This window comes from Vulpes lagopus, chromosome 11 (genome assembly GCF_018345385.1).
Source record: "Vulpes lagopus strain Blue_001 chromosome 11, ASM1834538v1, whole genome shotgun sequence".
Classification (NCBI taxonomy): domain Eukaryota; kingdom Metazoa; phylum Chordata; class Mammalia; order Carnivora; family Canidae; genus Vulpes; species Vulpes lagopus.
Genome location: NC_054834.1, coordinates 98273664 through 98288337, shown reverse-complemented (window position 1 = coordinate 98288337; position 14674 = coordinate 98273664). Strand labels below are relative to the sequence as shown.

Genomic DNA, 14674 nt, shown 5'->3' with positions numbered 1-14674 from the left:
AAAATGAACACACATATACACCTACAAAACAATAATTGTTTCAACTTTCTGTAAGTATTTTCCTAATGTTTTACCACAAATAGCACTTATTAATATGTCACAGAATACCATAAAAGACATAATTCTAAGTAAATTTATTTGCTAATTGCTAATCAGTGGTTCAAATTCTAAGGAGTCCTTTCTTTACCAACTGTGGAGATTATTTTTTTTTTCAAGACTTATTTATTATTTACCTGAGAAAGAAAGCATGCAAGTGAGGAGAATGGGAGAGGGTGAGAGAAACTCCAGCAGACTCCCCACCGAGCATGGAGCCCCAATGCGGGACTCTATCCCACAACCCTTGATATCATGACCTGAGCTGAAATATCATGTTGGATGCTTAACTAAGCCACCCAGGCGCCCCTGTGGGGGTTATTCTTTTTTTTTTTTTAATAAGTATTTTTTTAAATTTATTTATTCAGAGAGAGAGAGAGAGAGAGACAGACTGAGAGGCAGAGACACAGGCAGAGGGAGAAGCGGGCTCCATGCAGGGAGCCCGACGCAGGACTCGATCCTGGGTCTCCACGATCAGACCCCGGGCTGCAGGCGGCACTAAACCGCTGCGCCACCGGGGGTGCCCTGTGGAGGTTATTCTTAACATCATACTGACAGTAGTACTGTGGACCTTCATAAGCTTTTCAAAATTGAATTTTTTTTTCCTTTCCTTAAATCTTAGGGAGATGTAATCAGTCACGTAGACCAAGTATTAGTAATCTTTTTTCTGTAAAAGATCCAGCAGTAAATATTAAGGGCTTTGCAGGCCAGTGAGAGTATTTTGTTATGTAGGTAGTCATATAGCCCCTTAAAATGTAATCATTTAATTAGCCATACGAAAACAGATAGTTGCCTGGATTTGGCCAGTGAGCTATATTGCTGGACCCTGTGTAGACTATTCTCTGTGTCTATTACATTTGGCAAATTTTTGACCTCCTTATGCATTCTGTAGTTGATACATACATTGGGTCATGGCCACTAGAAGATATTTATGGGATGTTAATACTTTTACTTTCACTTTGCTTTTGTTGTTCAAATATAATTTCTATTTATCAGTTATTTTATTTTATTTATTTTATTTTATTTTATTTTATTTATTTATTCATGAGAGACAGAGAGTGAGGCAGAGAGGGAGAAGCAGAGGGAAAAGCAGGCTCCATGCAGGGAGCCCCATGTGGAACTCAATCCCAGGACCCCAGGATCACGCGCCCTGGGCTGAAGGTGGCGCTAAACCGCTGAGCCGCCAGGGCTGCCCCTTATCAGTGATTTTAAAACCAATTATCAGTGATCTGAAAACTTATTCATACCATGACTCAAATTTGTCTAATTTGTATGTACCATGTCTTTTCTCTCCTGTGGGTCTACCTTTTTAGTTACCAATTTTTTTCTAATGTTGGCCTCCTATAACACTTTTTCATTCAGAAAGATCCAGGGCACCAGGGTGGCACAGTTGGTTAAGCACCTGACCCTTGATCTCAGCTCAGGTCTTGATCTCAAGGTTATGAGTTCAAGCCCTCCCTGCCAAAAGATCCTACCAGCTTAAAATGCACATTTAGAAGGAAAGAGAAAGGTGGCAACCACAGTAGGGGAGCCTATGAGGCAAAGGAGCCTCTCCCACTGGCAAGCCAAGAAGCTTAAACCTGTGACTTCTCTGGAATTTTTTTGGGAATTGAATAAGTAAGTTCAATCCCCAGCAAAATAAATTATCATACTGTTGATTTTTACCATATTATTATAACAGATAAACGAAAGCATAATTTGGGGTGGTAGTATCCAGGTAGTGGAAAATATTTTAAGGACTTGCTGTTTGCATGTTATTTTAGCTCTTCATAGTATGAGTTCATAGAATGAATTTTTTTTAAAAAATGTATGCTCTGGAGGGGCAGCCCAGGTGGCCCAGCGGTTTAGCGCTGCCTTCAGCCCAGGGTGTGATCCTGGGGTCCTGGGATTGAGTCCCACATGGGACTGGAGCCTGCTTCTCCCTCTGCCTGTGTCTCTGCCCCTCTCACACACTCTCTCTCTGTGTCTCTCATGAATAAATAAATAAAATCTTAAAAAAAAAAAAGTATGCTCTGGAAAACAGGACCTCAAATGAGAGGATCACCAAATAACAGAAATAAACGTAGACTATCTGTACAGTGAGGAATGAGAATTGGGATCAGGTTTGAGTATAAGTAACTGAATAAGAAGTTACACTTCCTTATTCAAAAATAGAATGTATTCTATATTCTAATTTTTCTCCTGCATTTAAGAAATCTTTTGAGGCTAGTGTGGCCTTTTTTAACAAGGTAAGAGATCCAGACTAGTTCTATCCTCCTGTTGCTTTCCTGTATGTGGCTTCCAAGTTTATCTCATGGTGACACCAGACTTCATATCCACATTCCAGCTGATAAAGCAGAAGTGGTTAAGATTCATACCACTTCCAGTTAATTCTCATTGGCTGCTCCTAAAAGCAAGGCAAAAGAAGCTGAGAAATGCGATCTGCAGTTTAGGGAGCTAGGTTCACACCTGACGGGCAAAAGGGCCTATTATGGTGGAAGATGTTGAAAGACCATCTGTCTCTGATGCAGACGGGTAAGATGAGTTTTTGTCAGATTGTATCTTATTTAGAGGCAGGTTGTTCATTTTGAGAAATAGTAAAAGCTGGATTTCCTTTCCTTCTGCCCCTCCCCCCTGCCCTTTCCGCCACATATCTCCTTTTATTGAAAGTCTCAGAAGAGAATAGTTTGTCATCAGTTCAGAGGAGCCTGTTCTCTCTAGGTTGCCCAAGCTATCTTGTCTAGTAAGCTTTCAGTTCCACTGTAGTTATTTTTGTGTGTGTGTGTGTGTGTTTTTTATCAAGTTATGTGGGTTTTTTTCTTTCCAAAATAGAAGTACATAACATCTCTAGATAGCCACTGGATAGTATGGGAGAGGAGGAATATTTTTTATTCTATGGAGCTGAACTTTGGAGTGTTTTAATTTTTTTTTATTCTCCTACCAATCAAAGTAATGTATCTTAGAAATGTCTGGAAAAAAATTCAGATATAGATACATGTATATCTCTCATATACACACTCTTACCCCACCACACATAGATTTCTTTCTATAAAGATAATTTTGTTAGGATCCTAAGACAATATTGATCTTCCATCATTTATCCTGACAGTTGTTCAACAATATGCTTCCATCCTGCCAAAATACAGAATGAATGCAGATTACAAGTACAAAATAATAATAATTCTTATTGAATAATAATTCAATAAGTATACAAAGTGATTAAGGTATTTATTTCAAGAGCTATCTTTCCATTCTCCAATTTCAGTGGATTTCAGAAACTGGAACATCCATTTTGAGTAAAAAAGATTCTTTGAATTAAGCACAAAGTTCCAAATAATTATCCAACTTTTTGTAGTCAGATTTTGCCAAAACACAGATTTCAGAATTTCATAACATACCAATTTTAGAATTTGCCAGATTATATCAGTGGAAAATGGGAAAAGAAAGTATCTTTCTTTGCTTTTCTCTTCCCTCTTCTATATTTTCATATTTATTTATAAATCATTTTACTAAAGTATATCTGTGATTTGAATGTTGATGTGACATTTATAATGTAGATAAAATATGATTTATACCATTATATATGGTAGATGATATACATTAAAATATAACTAGTTGAGCCTGACAGTTGACCAACAAATACAAGTTTTAAAGATTTATTGATGAGTAGAATTAAGTACAGTGATGTTAAAAGCAGATATATATTAAATTTCTCCACTTACCTAATTAAACTGCAGTCCCTGTGCCAGCCAAATGACACTTTCCAACAAAGTTTAGAAAGAGATGTTAAGTAGGTGACAATATGTCTTGAAAACAGATGAAATCAAGTATGTACTTATGATTGGGAAGAAGGAAGAGGACACAGATGAAGATGTGAAGGAAAGAGGTGTGTGGTTTTTTCTTTTACCAACTTAATTTTTGTTAATATAGAGGGAAGTTAGTGAGTTACATAGCAGTATCCAGTTCTATCTCAGGAATGTAAACCAGGTTCTTTATACCCTACTGGGGTGGGCATGCAAAAATGAATGAATTAATGAATGATTTTGTCTCAGTGGGTTGTCTTTTTGGTATTCCTAATCTACACCACATTTTCCTGAACTACTTGTATGTACACATACGTGTATTTTTTTTAACTCTCCTAACTTTCCAGTGTTGATTAAGTAATTGCTTACTTTGTGTATCTTGTTGTTTATCAGATTTCTAGAACTCTTTCATATTGCATGACAAAACTCTACCCATTTAAGGATGACTCTCCCCACCCCACTATTTGCCACCCCCCAGCTGCTGGCAACCACCAATCTCCTTTCTGTTTCTCTGAGTTTGCTTACTTTAGTTAACTCATGTAAGAAGAATTGTGCAGCATTTGCCTTTTTGTATTTGGCTCAGATTTTAATCCTTCCATCCTTTGATGGACATTGAAGTTGCTTTCACAGCTTGCCTATTGTGAATAATGCTGTAGTGTTCATGGATGTGCAAATATCTCTTGGAAGTCTGTTTTTAGTTCTTTTGGACATATACCCAAAAGTGGGATTGCTAGGTCATGTGGTAGTTCTATTTTTAATTTCTTGAGGAACTCCATACCATTTTCCATAGTGGTTGCATCATTTACAATCCTACCAACATTGCACAAGGGTTCCAATTTATCCACATACTCACCAACCCTTGTCATTTTGTTTTATTGATAGTGCCATCCTAACAGGTATAAGGTGATACCTCATTGTGTTTTTGATTTGTGTCTCTCTCTGATTAGTAAAGTTGAACATCTTTTCATATGCTTGTTGGCTATTTGTTTATCTTCCTTGGAAAACTGTTCAAGTCCTTTGTTTAATCAGGTCATTTTAAAATTACACTGCATGGGTTCTTTTTATATTCTGGATATTAACCCCTTATTTGATATGCAGTTTGCAAGTATTTTTCTCCCCTTCCATAAGGCTACCTTTTCACTCTATTGATTGCTTCCTTTTCTGTGCAGAAGTTTTTAAGTTTGATGTAGCCCCCTTTGTTTATTTTTGTTTTTGTTACTTTTGATGTTAAAGGCGAGAAATTGTGGCCTGTTCCACTGTCATGAAGCTTTCCCCTATGTTTTCTTATAGAGGCTATATAGTTTCAGGTCTTACATTTAGGTCTTTAATCCATTTTGGGTATATGGTATAAAATAAAGGTTCATTTTCATTCTTTTGTATGTGGATATCCAGTTTTCCCGGCACCATTTATTTATTGAAAAGACTATCTTTGCCCCATTGTTTGACAAAGATTGTTTGACATAGATGAGGGTTTATTTCCGGGCTCTTTATTCTCTTGCTTTTGCTTGTATGTCTGTCTTTAGTGTGACTAAGTGCTTATTTATTTTGTTGATATTTTTTGACAAACTGACATTTAATTTCATTGATTTTCAGTCATTTTTATTTCTTTATTTTAATCTTTGTTCTGGTCTTTATTTCCTTCCTTTTATTAACTTTGAATTTAGGTTTTTTTTTTTCCTAATTCTTTGAGATGTAAAGTCAGGTTGTTGATTTCTTTTTTAATTTAGGTGTCTTCTACTATAAACTTTCCTCTTAGTACTTGGTGTTTTAGTTGTTATTTGTCTCAAAATATTTTCTGATTTCCCTTGTGATTTCTTCTTTGACCCATTGGTTATTTGTATGTTGTTCCATTTCCAAATACTTGTGAATTGTCCTATTTTCCTACTGCTGTTGACTTATAGTTTCATTCCATTGTGATTGGAAAAAATACTTAGTATGATTCCATCTTCTTAAATTTGTCAAGATTTCTTTTGTGCACTAGCATGTAATATATCCTGGAGAATATTCTCTGTGTGCTTGAGAAGAACATGTATTCTCCTTTTGTTGAGTAGGTGTTCTGTGTGTGTGTGTTAGGTCCTGTCAGTCTGTAGTACTGTTCAGGTCCTCCCTTGCCTTATTACTGTCTGGTTGTTCTGTCCATTATTGAAATCTTTACTAACACAGTGTTACTGTTTATTTCTCCCTTCAATTCTGTGAATGTTTGCTTCATACATTTGGGTGCCCTTGTGTTAGGAACATATATACTTAAAAAAAAAAAGATTTTATTTATTTATTCATGAGAGACAGAGAGAGAGAGAGAGAGAGGGCGAGAGAGGCAGAGACACAGGCAGAGGGAGAAGCAGGCTCCCTACAGGGAGCCGGAGGTGGGACTGGATCTGGGTCTCCAGGATCACGCCCTGGGCTGAAGGCGGTGCTAAACAGCTGAGCCACCCGGACTGCCCATGTATGCTTTTTATAGGCACTCATTATCTTTTGATTGGGGAGTTCAACCCATTTACATTTCAAGCAATTACTGATTGGGAAGAACTTACTCTTGCCACATTGTTAATTGTTTTCTCTGTCTTACAACTATTTTTATTTTATTTTTTTACTTTTTTTTTTTTCTTACAACTATTTTGTTTCTGTTTTTCTCTCTTGCTGCCTTCCTTCATGTTTCATTAATGTTTTTGGTCAGACATGCTTTGGTTCCTTTTTCATTTTCTTCTGTGTGTTTTGGTATTTGTGGTTACCATGAGGCTTATATGAAACATCTTATAAGGCTGATAAAACTTAACTTCAGGTGTATGCAAAAGCTCTTTTATATCTCATCACCTCCATTTATGTTACTGATTTCACAAACTACATCTTTACATATTGTGTGTCTGTTAACATAGTGTTATAATTATTTTTATGCTTTTGTCTTTTAAATTCATATCAAAATTAATAGTGCTTTATGCATCACTGTTACAGTATTACAGCATTCTGTATTTGTATAGTTACATTTACAGCAAGCTTCATATTTTCATATGCTTTCATGTTACTGTCTAGTGTCCTTTAGTTTCAACTTGAGGTCTTTAACATTTATTATAAAGCAGGTCTAGTGATTGTGAACCCCTTCAGCTTTTGTTTATCTGGGAAAGTATTTATTTCTCCTTCATTTTTGAAGGACATTTTTACCAGAAGTAGTATTCTCAGTGGCAGTATTTTTTTTTTCTTTCAGCGATTTGAATATATCACCCCATTCTCACTGACCTGTAGAGTTTCTCTGAGAAAGCCACTGAGAGTATCATGGAAGCTCTCCTGTACATGATGAGCTGTTTTTCTTATGCTGCTCTTCATATTCTGTCTTTGTCTTTGACTTTTGACACTCTGATTATGATGTATCTTGGTATGAACCTCTTTTAGGTTCATCCTGGTTGGAGGTCTTTGAATTTCTTGAATTTGAGTGTTCATTTCCTTTCTCTGATATGGAACATTTTCGGTAGTTGTTTATTCAAATAAGTTCTCTGTCCCTTTCTCTTCTGATTTCTGTAATGTATTTAGTGGTCCATTTGATGATCTACCATTAGTCTCTTAGGAGCTTTACTTCATTCTTTTTGTCTCTTTGTTCATGTTTCAGTAATTTAAAATGACTTGTCTTCAATTTTACTGATTCTTTTGCTTATTCAAATCTGATGCTGAACCTTTTTTAAAATCGAATAAATTTGACATGTAATGTATAAATTTGAAGTGTATTATTTTGATACATTTATATATTGTGATATAATTGCCATGGTAGTGATATTTATCACATTATATCAGTACAGCGCAGTAGATCTCTATGGCTTTATTTAGTACTCATTACAGATTTGTGGGGTTTTTTAAAAGATTTTATTTTATTATTTATTCGTGAGAGACAGAGAGAGAGAGGCAGAGACAGGCAGAGGGAGAAGCAGGCTCCATGCAGGGAGCCCGACATGGGACTTGATCCCCAGTCTCCAGGATCAGGCCCTGGGCTGAAGGTGGGGCTAAACCGCTGAGCCACCTGGGCTGCCCTCATTACAGATTTGTACCTTTAAACACTGTGGGTCTTATCCCCTGCTCTTTATCCCTTGGTAACCACTATTTGACTATGTTTTTACAGGTTTGAATTTTTTAAATTCCATATGTAGGTGATATCATACATTTGTCTAACTTATCTCACTTAGTGCAATGTGCTCAAGGTTTATCCAGGTTGTCACAAATGGCAGGATATCCTTCTTTATCGTGGCTGGATAATATTCTACTGTGTATATGTACCACATCTTTCTTATCCATGTATCCATTGATGGATATTTGGGTTGTTTCTGTATTTTGGCTGTTGTGAATAATGTGATCAATGTGAAAGTGCATATATCTCATTAAGATCCTGTTTTCATTTCTTTGGGGTATATATCACGAAGTAGAATTGCTGCATTATACAGTAGATCTATTTTTAATTTTTAAAAACAGATTTTATTTATTCGTGAGAGACACAGAGAGGTGAGACATAGGTAGAGGGAGAAACAGCCACCCAGGGGCCCCTCTATTTTTAATTTTGAGGACCCTCCATGTTTTTATAGTGGTTGGACCAATTTACATTCTCCCCACATTCTTGCCAGCACTTGGTCTTGTCTTCTTGATAGCAACCATCCTACAAGGTGTGGTTTTTTTATTTGCATTTCTTTGATGGTTAGTGATATTGAACATCTTTTCATCTGCCTATTGGCCATTTTCATGTCCTCTTTGGAAAAATTAGTTTAGTTCTTCTGCCCATTTTTAAGTTGTATTATTTGGGTTTTGTGGGGATTTGTTGTTGTTAAGTTTTATGAATTCTTTATATATTTTGAATATTAACCCCTTATTCAGTAGGTGGTTTGCAGAAATTTTCTCCTGTTCTGTAGGTTGTCTTTTCATTTTGTTAATTATTTCTTTTGCTGTATAAAGCTTTTGAAATTGATGTAGTCCCTTTTGTTTTGCTTTGGTGCTTTAGGCATTTGGTGTCATGTCCAAAAAGTCATTGCCAAGACCAATATCAATGAGCTTCTTCCCTATGTTTTTTTCCTAGAAGTGTATAGTATCAGTTTTTATGTTTAAGTCTCTGGTCCATTTTGAGTTAATTTTTGTTAGTCATGTGAATTAGAGGTCTAATCTCATTGTTCTGTATGTATTTCTCCAGTTTTCTCAGCATCATTTTTGTTACGGAGACTGCCCTTTCCCCGATTGATTATTCATGGATCCCTTGTTGAATATTAGTTGACCAAATTTTTATAATTATTCTGTAGCTCCAGAATTTCTGTTTGGTTCTCTTTAAAAGGTTTATGTCTCTCCTATTGATATTCTCATTTTGTTCATGCATCATTTTCCTGACTTTATTTCATTTAATTGTCGTGCTCCCTTTAGATCATTGAGCTTCTTTAAGAAAATTATTTTTAATTCTTTGTTGTGTAATTAACAGATCTGTGTTTTTTTGGGGTTGGTTTCTGGGAATTTATTTTGTTTCATTGATTGGAACATGTTTCCCAGGTTCTTCATGTGGTTTGTGGGTTTTTTCCCTGAGTTTTTTTGCATTTGTAAATATAGCCACTTCTGATCTTTACAGACAGGATTCATATGAAAGAAGACCTTCACTGATCAGCACAGGTATAGATTTTGGAGGCCTCTGACACCTCTTGGGAAGTGTGACTTCTCAGAGCTATATGTACATGATTTCTCAATTAAAGAGGTTTGCCAGTTTCTTTTTCAGGATCTTGTAATCTTTTGTACCAGCTGGTATCTGTCTATGGTACCGCAGGGTCTTGGGTGCTACAGGAGCAAGCTGCCCTGTTTCTCCTGTTCTCATTAGCCTCCAGGCATCTGAAGTATACTAGCTTCCTGCAAGCTTCCCAAACCAGGCAAGACAAATACCATTCCCTTGGGAACTCCCTGAAAAGCCAGAACGTTAGATATATGCCCCACCCCTCTCTCTCCCTCCCAAGGGAGAAGCAACAAGTTGGGCACCTTCTCCCAATTGCACCAAGCCATGCCAGCCCATCTGTGACAACGGCAGGCTCTCTGATGCTACAGCAAGCTGCTCCCATTTTCCCTTGCCTTCAGAATCCCCCGGGCATCCAAACTATGCCAATTACCTTAGCATTCCGAATCAGGTGAGCTTAGTAACCAGTCCCTCAGGCAGCCCTCCAAAATGCCAGAATGTTGGACACAAGTTCCATTCTTTTTCCTCCTCCCACCCTTAGGGGAGAAGCCACAAGCCAAACTGAACTATGTTGTCTTGGGGGGGGGGGGGGCAGTCATAGATAAAATGAAATAGCCCTTCTTATCTGTTCCAGTGAGGCTTTTCTTGGCTTTGCGCTTGCCTGGTGGTACTGCAGTTTCTTAAATGGGTTCTGGAGTTTTCATAAAAGAATTTTATTCCATGTGTCTTTCATAAAAGAATTTTATTCCATGTGTCTTTAATTCAATGGTTCGGTGGAGGAAAAAGGGCTGGAACTTCCTATTCATCCACCTTGCTCTTAGGTATCTTTTATATACATTACCTTTATCTTATTAAGTATACTGAATATACTGAGTGTTTCTTCTGGTGTATCCTTCCATTCTTCCATCCCTACCCCCTTGACTTGTCCTGTCTTTCCTGAGGCTAGTAGAACAGATCTCCTATTAATGTCTCATGATGTTCTGAGGCTAAAATAGCTGCCCTATGGCTCTTGTCATTGTTCTGAGTGCATGTTTCTTCCTCCTCCCGCTCCTCATCTGCTCATTTCAGACAATTGTGTTAGGTTTTGGCCCTGCTTCTGTTCTCAGTTGTAGTCATTTTCCAAGCTACAGATTGAATCATTCTGCTAGGTCTTTCAAAATTTTTCTTCAGAGTTCCATTAGATATTTGCTGCCAGGTTTTTAGGATCACTTAGAAATCTATTCATGACTCAGGTGTTTTTATTTTTAGGGATGGTACCTAATGTGCAAGATGATATCTGAGTTTCTATTGAATACATTTGTGCCTGGTACTGTTGATCACATGGTTATTCATTTATTTTGGAAAAAGATCTTCACATGTTCTCAGAGTATACGTAAGAACAAGTGACCACCTCCAGTGGTCTTTCTCCAGTGGACATCTGCTTACATGTCGGTCTTTACAAATGAATTGAAGTCCTCCAGGGCAGGAACTAAGTCTTGGTTTCTGTGAACCTTGTGCACTACTTGGTATATACTGGGCTTATTTAATAAAATTGCATTGGAGAATTACCAAAGAATGCCTCCCTGTAACATCCTACTACACAGTTCTTTGTGTAAGTAGAAACTAAAGAACCATTTTTCATTCTATTTATTGATCTTATCTAAGAATCTCTTAAGTGGTCAGGTATTCATGATTCTTTTGCCATGTTCCTCTAAAAGATACATATCCAATTATTGGGCTTCTGATGATGATCTTTTTGACCCTGTGGTTTTAAATCAGCAAATATGGTTAGTGATTCAGAATGTGGCTTTGCAGTCAGACAGATATATTCATACTAGATATATTCATACTCTGGTACCAGCATTTTCTGTAAAACGTTGGGCAAATTACTTACCTCTCTTAAGTATCAGTTTCCTTATCAATAAAATGAGGATGTAATAACACTTCATACTATTAGAAGCGAAGGCATGCATAGTGGCTAGCATAGAACACTCAAAAATATTAAATAGTATTATAAAAATAAACACACATGGGGTGCTTGAGTGGCACAGTAAAGTGTTTGACTCTCAGTTTCTGCTCAGAGTCATGAGATTGAGTCCCACACAGAGCTTTGTGCTCAGCGCGGAGTCTGCTTAAGACTCCTCTCTCTCAGGGCAACCCTGGTGGCTCAGAGGTTTGGTGCTGCCTTCCGCCCAGGGTGTGATCCTGGGGACCTGGGACCAAGTCCCACATTGGGCTCCCTGCGTGGGGCCTGCTTCTCCCTCTGCCTGTGTCTCTGCCTCTCTCTCTGTGTCTCATGAATAAATAAATAAAATCTTTTTTTTTTAAATAAATAAAATCTTAAAAAAAAAAGACTCCTCTCTCTCTCTCTCTCTCTCTCTCTCACTCACTCTCTCTGCCCTTTCCCCCAGCTTATGCATGCATGCATGCTGTGCTCTCTCAAATAATCTTTTAAAAAAAATGAACAGATTTTCATTCATTTCATTCATTCATTTAAAAATGAACAGAATGAATAGATATGTTGTGTATTACATTTTAAGCTTTTTGCTTATTAGCCATTAAAAGTCAGTGATTTGCAACCATGGCTATGTTGATAATTCTTTGTTTCCAACTAACAGGTTGATTATATTTGGTGGTTACATCTTAATTAGATGTAATTAGCTATTTAAGAACAACTCCAGAAACAAAAAAGCAATTACAAATTTCATTTATTGCTTTTCTACAGCCCTAATTCTTGATCTAGTTGCAGTTAAAATCCAATGAGAGCAGTATCTATCAGTTTAAAAGTGATGGTTTATATAATCTGAGACATCCAAACACAAAAAGAATATATGCTGTATGATTCCATTTACATAAAGTATAGAAAATTATGGTTCCAGAAAGAAGATAAGTGGTTGAATAGAATAAGGGACAAAAGGATAGGCTACAAAAGAACATGAGGATACTTTGGGGGTGTTGGAAATGTTCTGAATCTTGACTGTGATAGTATCTGTCAAAACTCATTAAATTATGCACTTCAAATGGATGCAAGTTTGTTGAATATAAATTATACATTAAGAAATTGATTTTTTAAGTGATACATTTTATTTAGTAATTTCTGATTGTTAATGACCACTAGATCATAAACGTAAAGATATATATTTAATCAAATTTAGGCTTACCTCCACTCATCTACAGTAACATCCTACTTATCTGAAAATCAGATTATTGGCAGCTTCAGCTCTTAGAAATATAGCTAGGAAGCTGGAAATCAGGGGAAATGCCTTTGAGTGGCTACATAGCTGCCACGGAGCCCATGTGTTGATTGCAAAGGAATAATAGTCAGTAATCCCCATTAGAGTATTTAATATATTTTGATATAAAATATTAATAAAGCCTTATATCTTTTCCCCAAGCTTACAGCCAATAAAAAGTAGCAAATTAGAAGGTGAACACAGTGGTACCCTGCAAAGAGGTTTTAAAAATATAAAACTAGATTCAAGAACTAAAAGTTCAATGATTGGGGGCAATGTAGATCCAGGAAAAGGCTAACTCAGTGCAAGCCTGTGGGATATTTCTGTATTCAAACACTAAGATTTTAGTCATATATTCATGATAATGAACCTTAATATTTAAGAAAATATTAAATCATATTAATTAATAACTTTAATATTTAAAATGTTAAATCATAGTCCATGTGTGATACTTAGAATTGTATAATTTATACAGAAATAATTAAATAAAACATTTTGTGGTTTAAGAGAATTAATAGTAGGAATCTGAAAAGCATATATATAGAATGTGTGGGTATGTTTATGCACTTATGTATATATGTATACTGTTCTACAAACACTCACACACATATGTAGCTCTGTGCTCTTGTAAACTTCTATTGTAGTGTGACTATTTATCCTGAAGTAGTAGAGTGATGGAAATAAGATTTTAATGAGCTGTTAGTGGGACTGATTACTAGCTCTTGAATAAGCCATATCCTTTTTTTTTTTTTTTTTTTTTTTTTGGAGGTTTTATTTGAATTTAGAAATAGTGAAAGGGACTATAAGAGAAAGGAGGGAAACTGAGTGGTAATTAAGCCAAATCTGTTGTTAATTGTACAAATGTGCTGATTGGTTTTGGACCTATCCTTATTTTAAAAAGATTAAAATGTGTGTATAATACTCTTCTGTGTAAGCACATCCATTTATTTATTGGCTGGACATACTATTGTTTCTTTGATTTGCTGGTATAATGAAACAAGGTATGAAAAATGATTATAATTGGTTCACTGCATTAGAAGGGTTGGTTTTTATTTATTCCCAGTTATCAATATGGAAAACATTACAGTTCTATACATGACAAACACTATATCATGATAATTATCACATCTTTTTTAGTTATGCCCAACAAAATTAGTAATCTGCTTATATTTTGGTAATTCTACGTTACTCACATGTATTTTTTCGAGTTTTGTTGTTGTTACATTCAGCTGGCCAACTTAGGGGAAAGTATTAACGGACCCTTTATTAATTCTATTCAACAGCCACTTAGGGTCTAATATGTCCCAAGTACTATGCCAATCTCCTTTGCTTTCAAAGTAAAACTAATAACTGATTCTCAAGAGCTCAGGACTTGATAAAGTATTTGAACTATTTCTTATGGACAGTAATGAACCATTAACAATTTTCAAAAGGAAAAGTAGTGTGATAAGATCTCTCCTGGAACAAACTCAGGGCTGTAGGCAGAATGGGTGGAGTTTGTGTAGATTCAGAAAGATCATTCAATAAAGAAAAGTTTAAATGTAGAGGGAGATTGAAGAATTTCAGATAAATGAAAGGGTAGGCAGGGTTGCCTACGTGGGTGATGGGTCCATTAAGGGATGTTGGAGAAGGAATGGTTTTCATTTCTTTTTCTTTTTTTTTTAAGATTTTATTTATTTATTCCTGAGAGATACAGAGAGAGAGAGAGAGGCAGAGACAAAGGCAGAGGGAGAAGCAGGCTCCATGCAGGGAGCCTGATGTAGGACTCGATCCTGGGACTCCAGGATCACACCCTGAGCCGAAGGCAGGTGCTCAATAGCTGAGCCACTCAGGCGTCTCAGGAATGGTTTTCTAAAGAGGGAGAAGAGATGACAGGATGGATTAGTTTGGTTGGGGACCTGCTGATATGGCAATGC

General features: G+C 36.4%; 1 protein-coding gene across 7 annotated transcripts in view; it reads left to right on the top strand.

Annotated features, from left to right (window-relative positions):
* The window catches only part of CHN1 (chimerin 1), a 194641-nt gene that overhangs the window by 92492 nt on the left and 87475 nt on the right, over positions 1 to 14674 (top strand). Inside the window, exon 1 of one of the 7 annotated variants that reach the window (XM_041722804.1) lies at positions 2517 to 2607. The exons of the other annotated variants lie outside the window; for them this stretch is intronic. Coding sequence (XP_041578738.1) covers positions 2564 to 2607 — 44 coding nt within the window. The 5' untranslated portion in view covers positions 2517 to 2563. Of the gene's footprint in view, positions 1 to 2516; positions 2608 to 14674 lie in introns of those variants that run through there. 7 annotated transcript variants of the gene reach the window in all.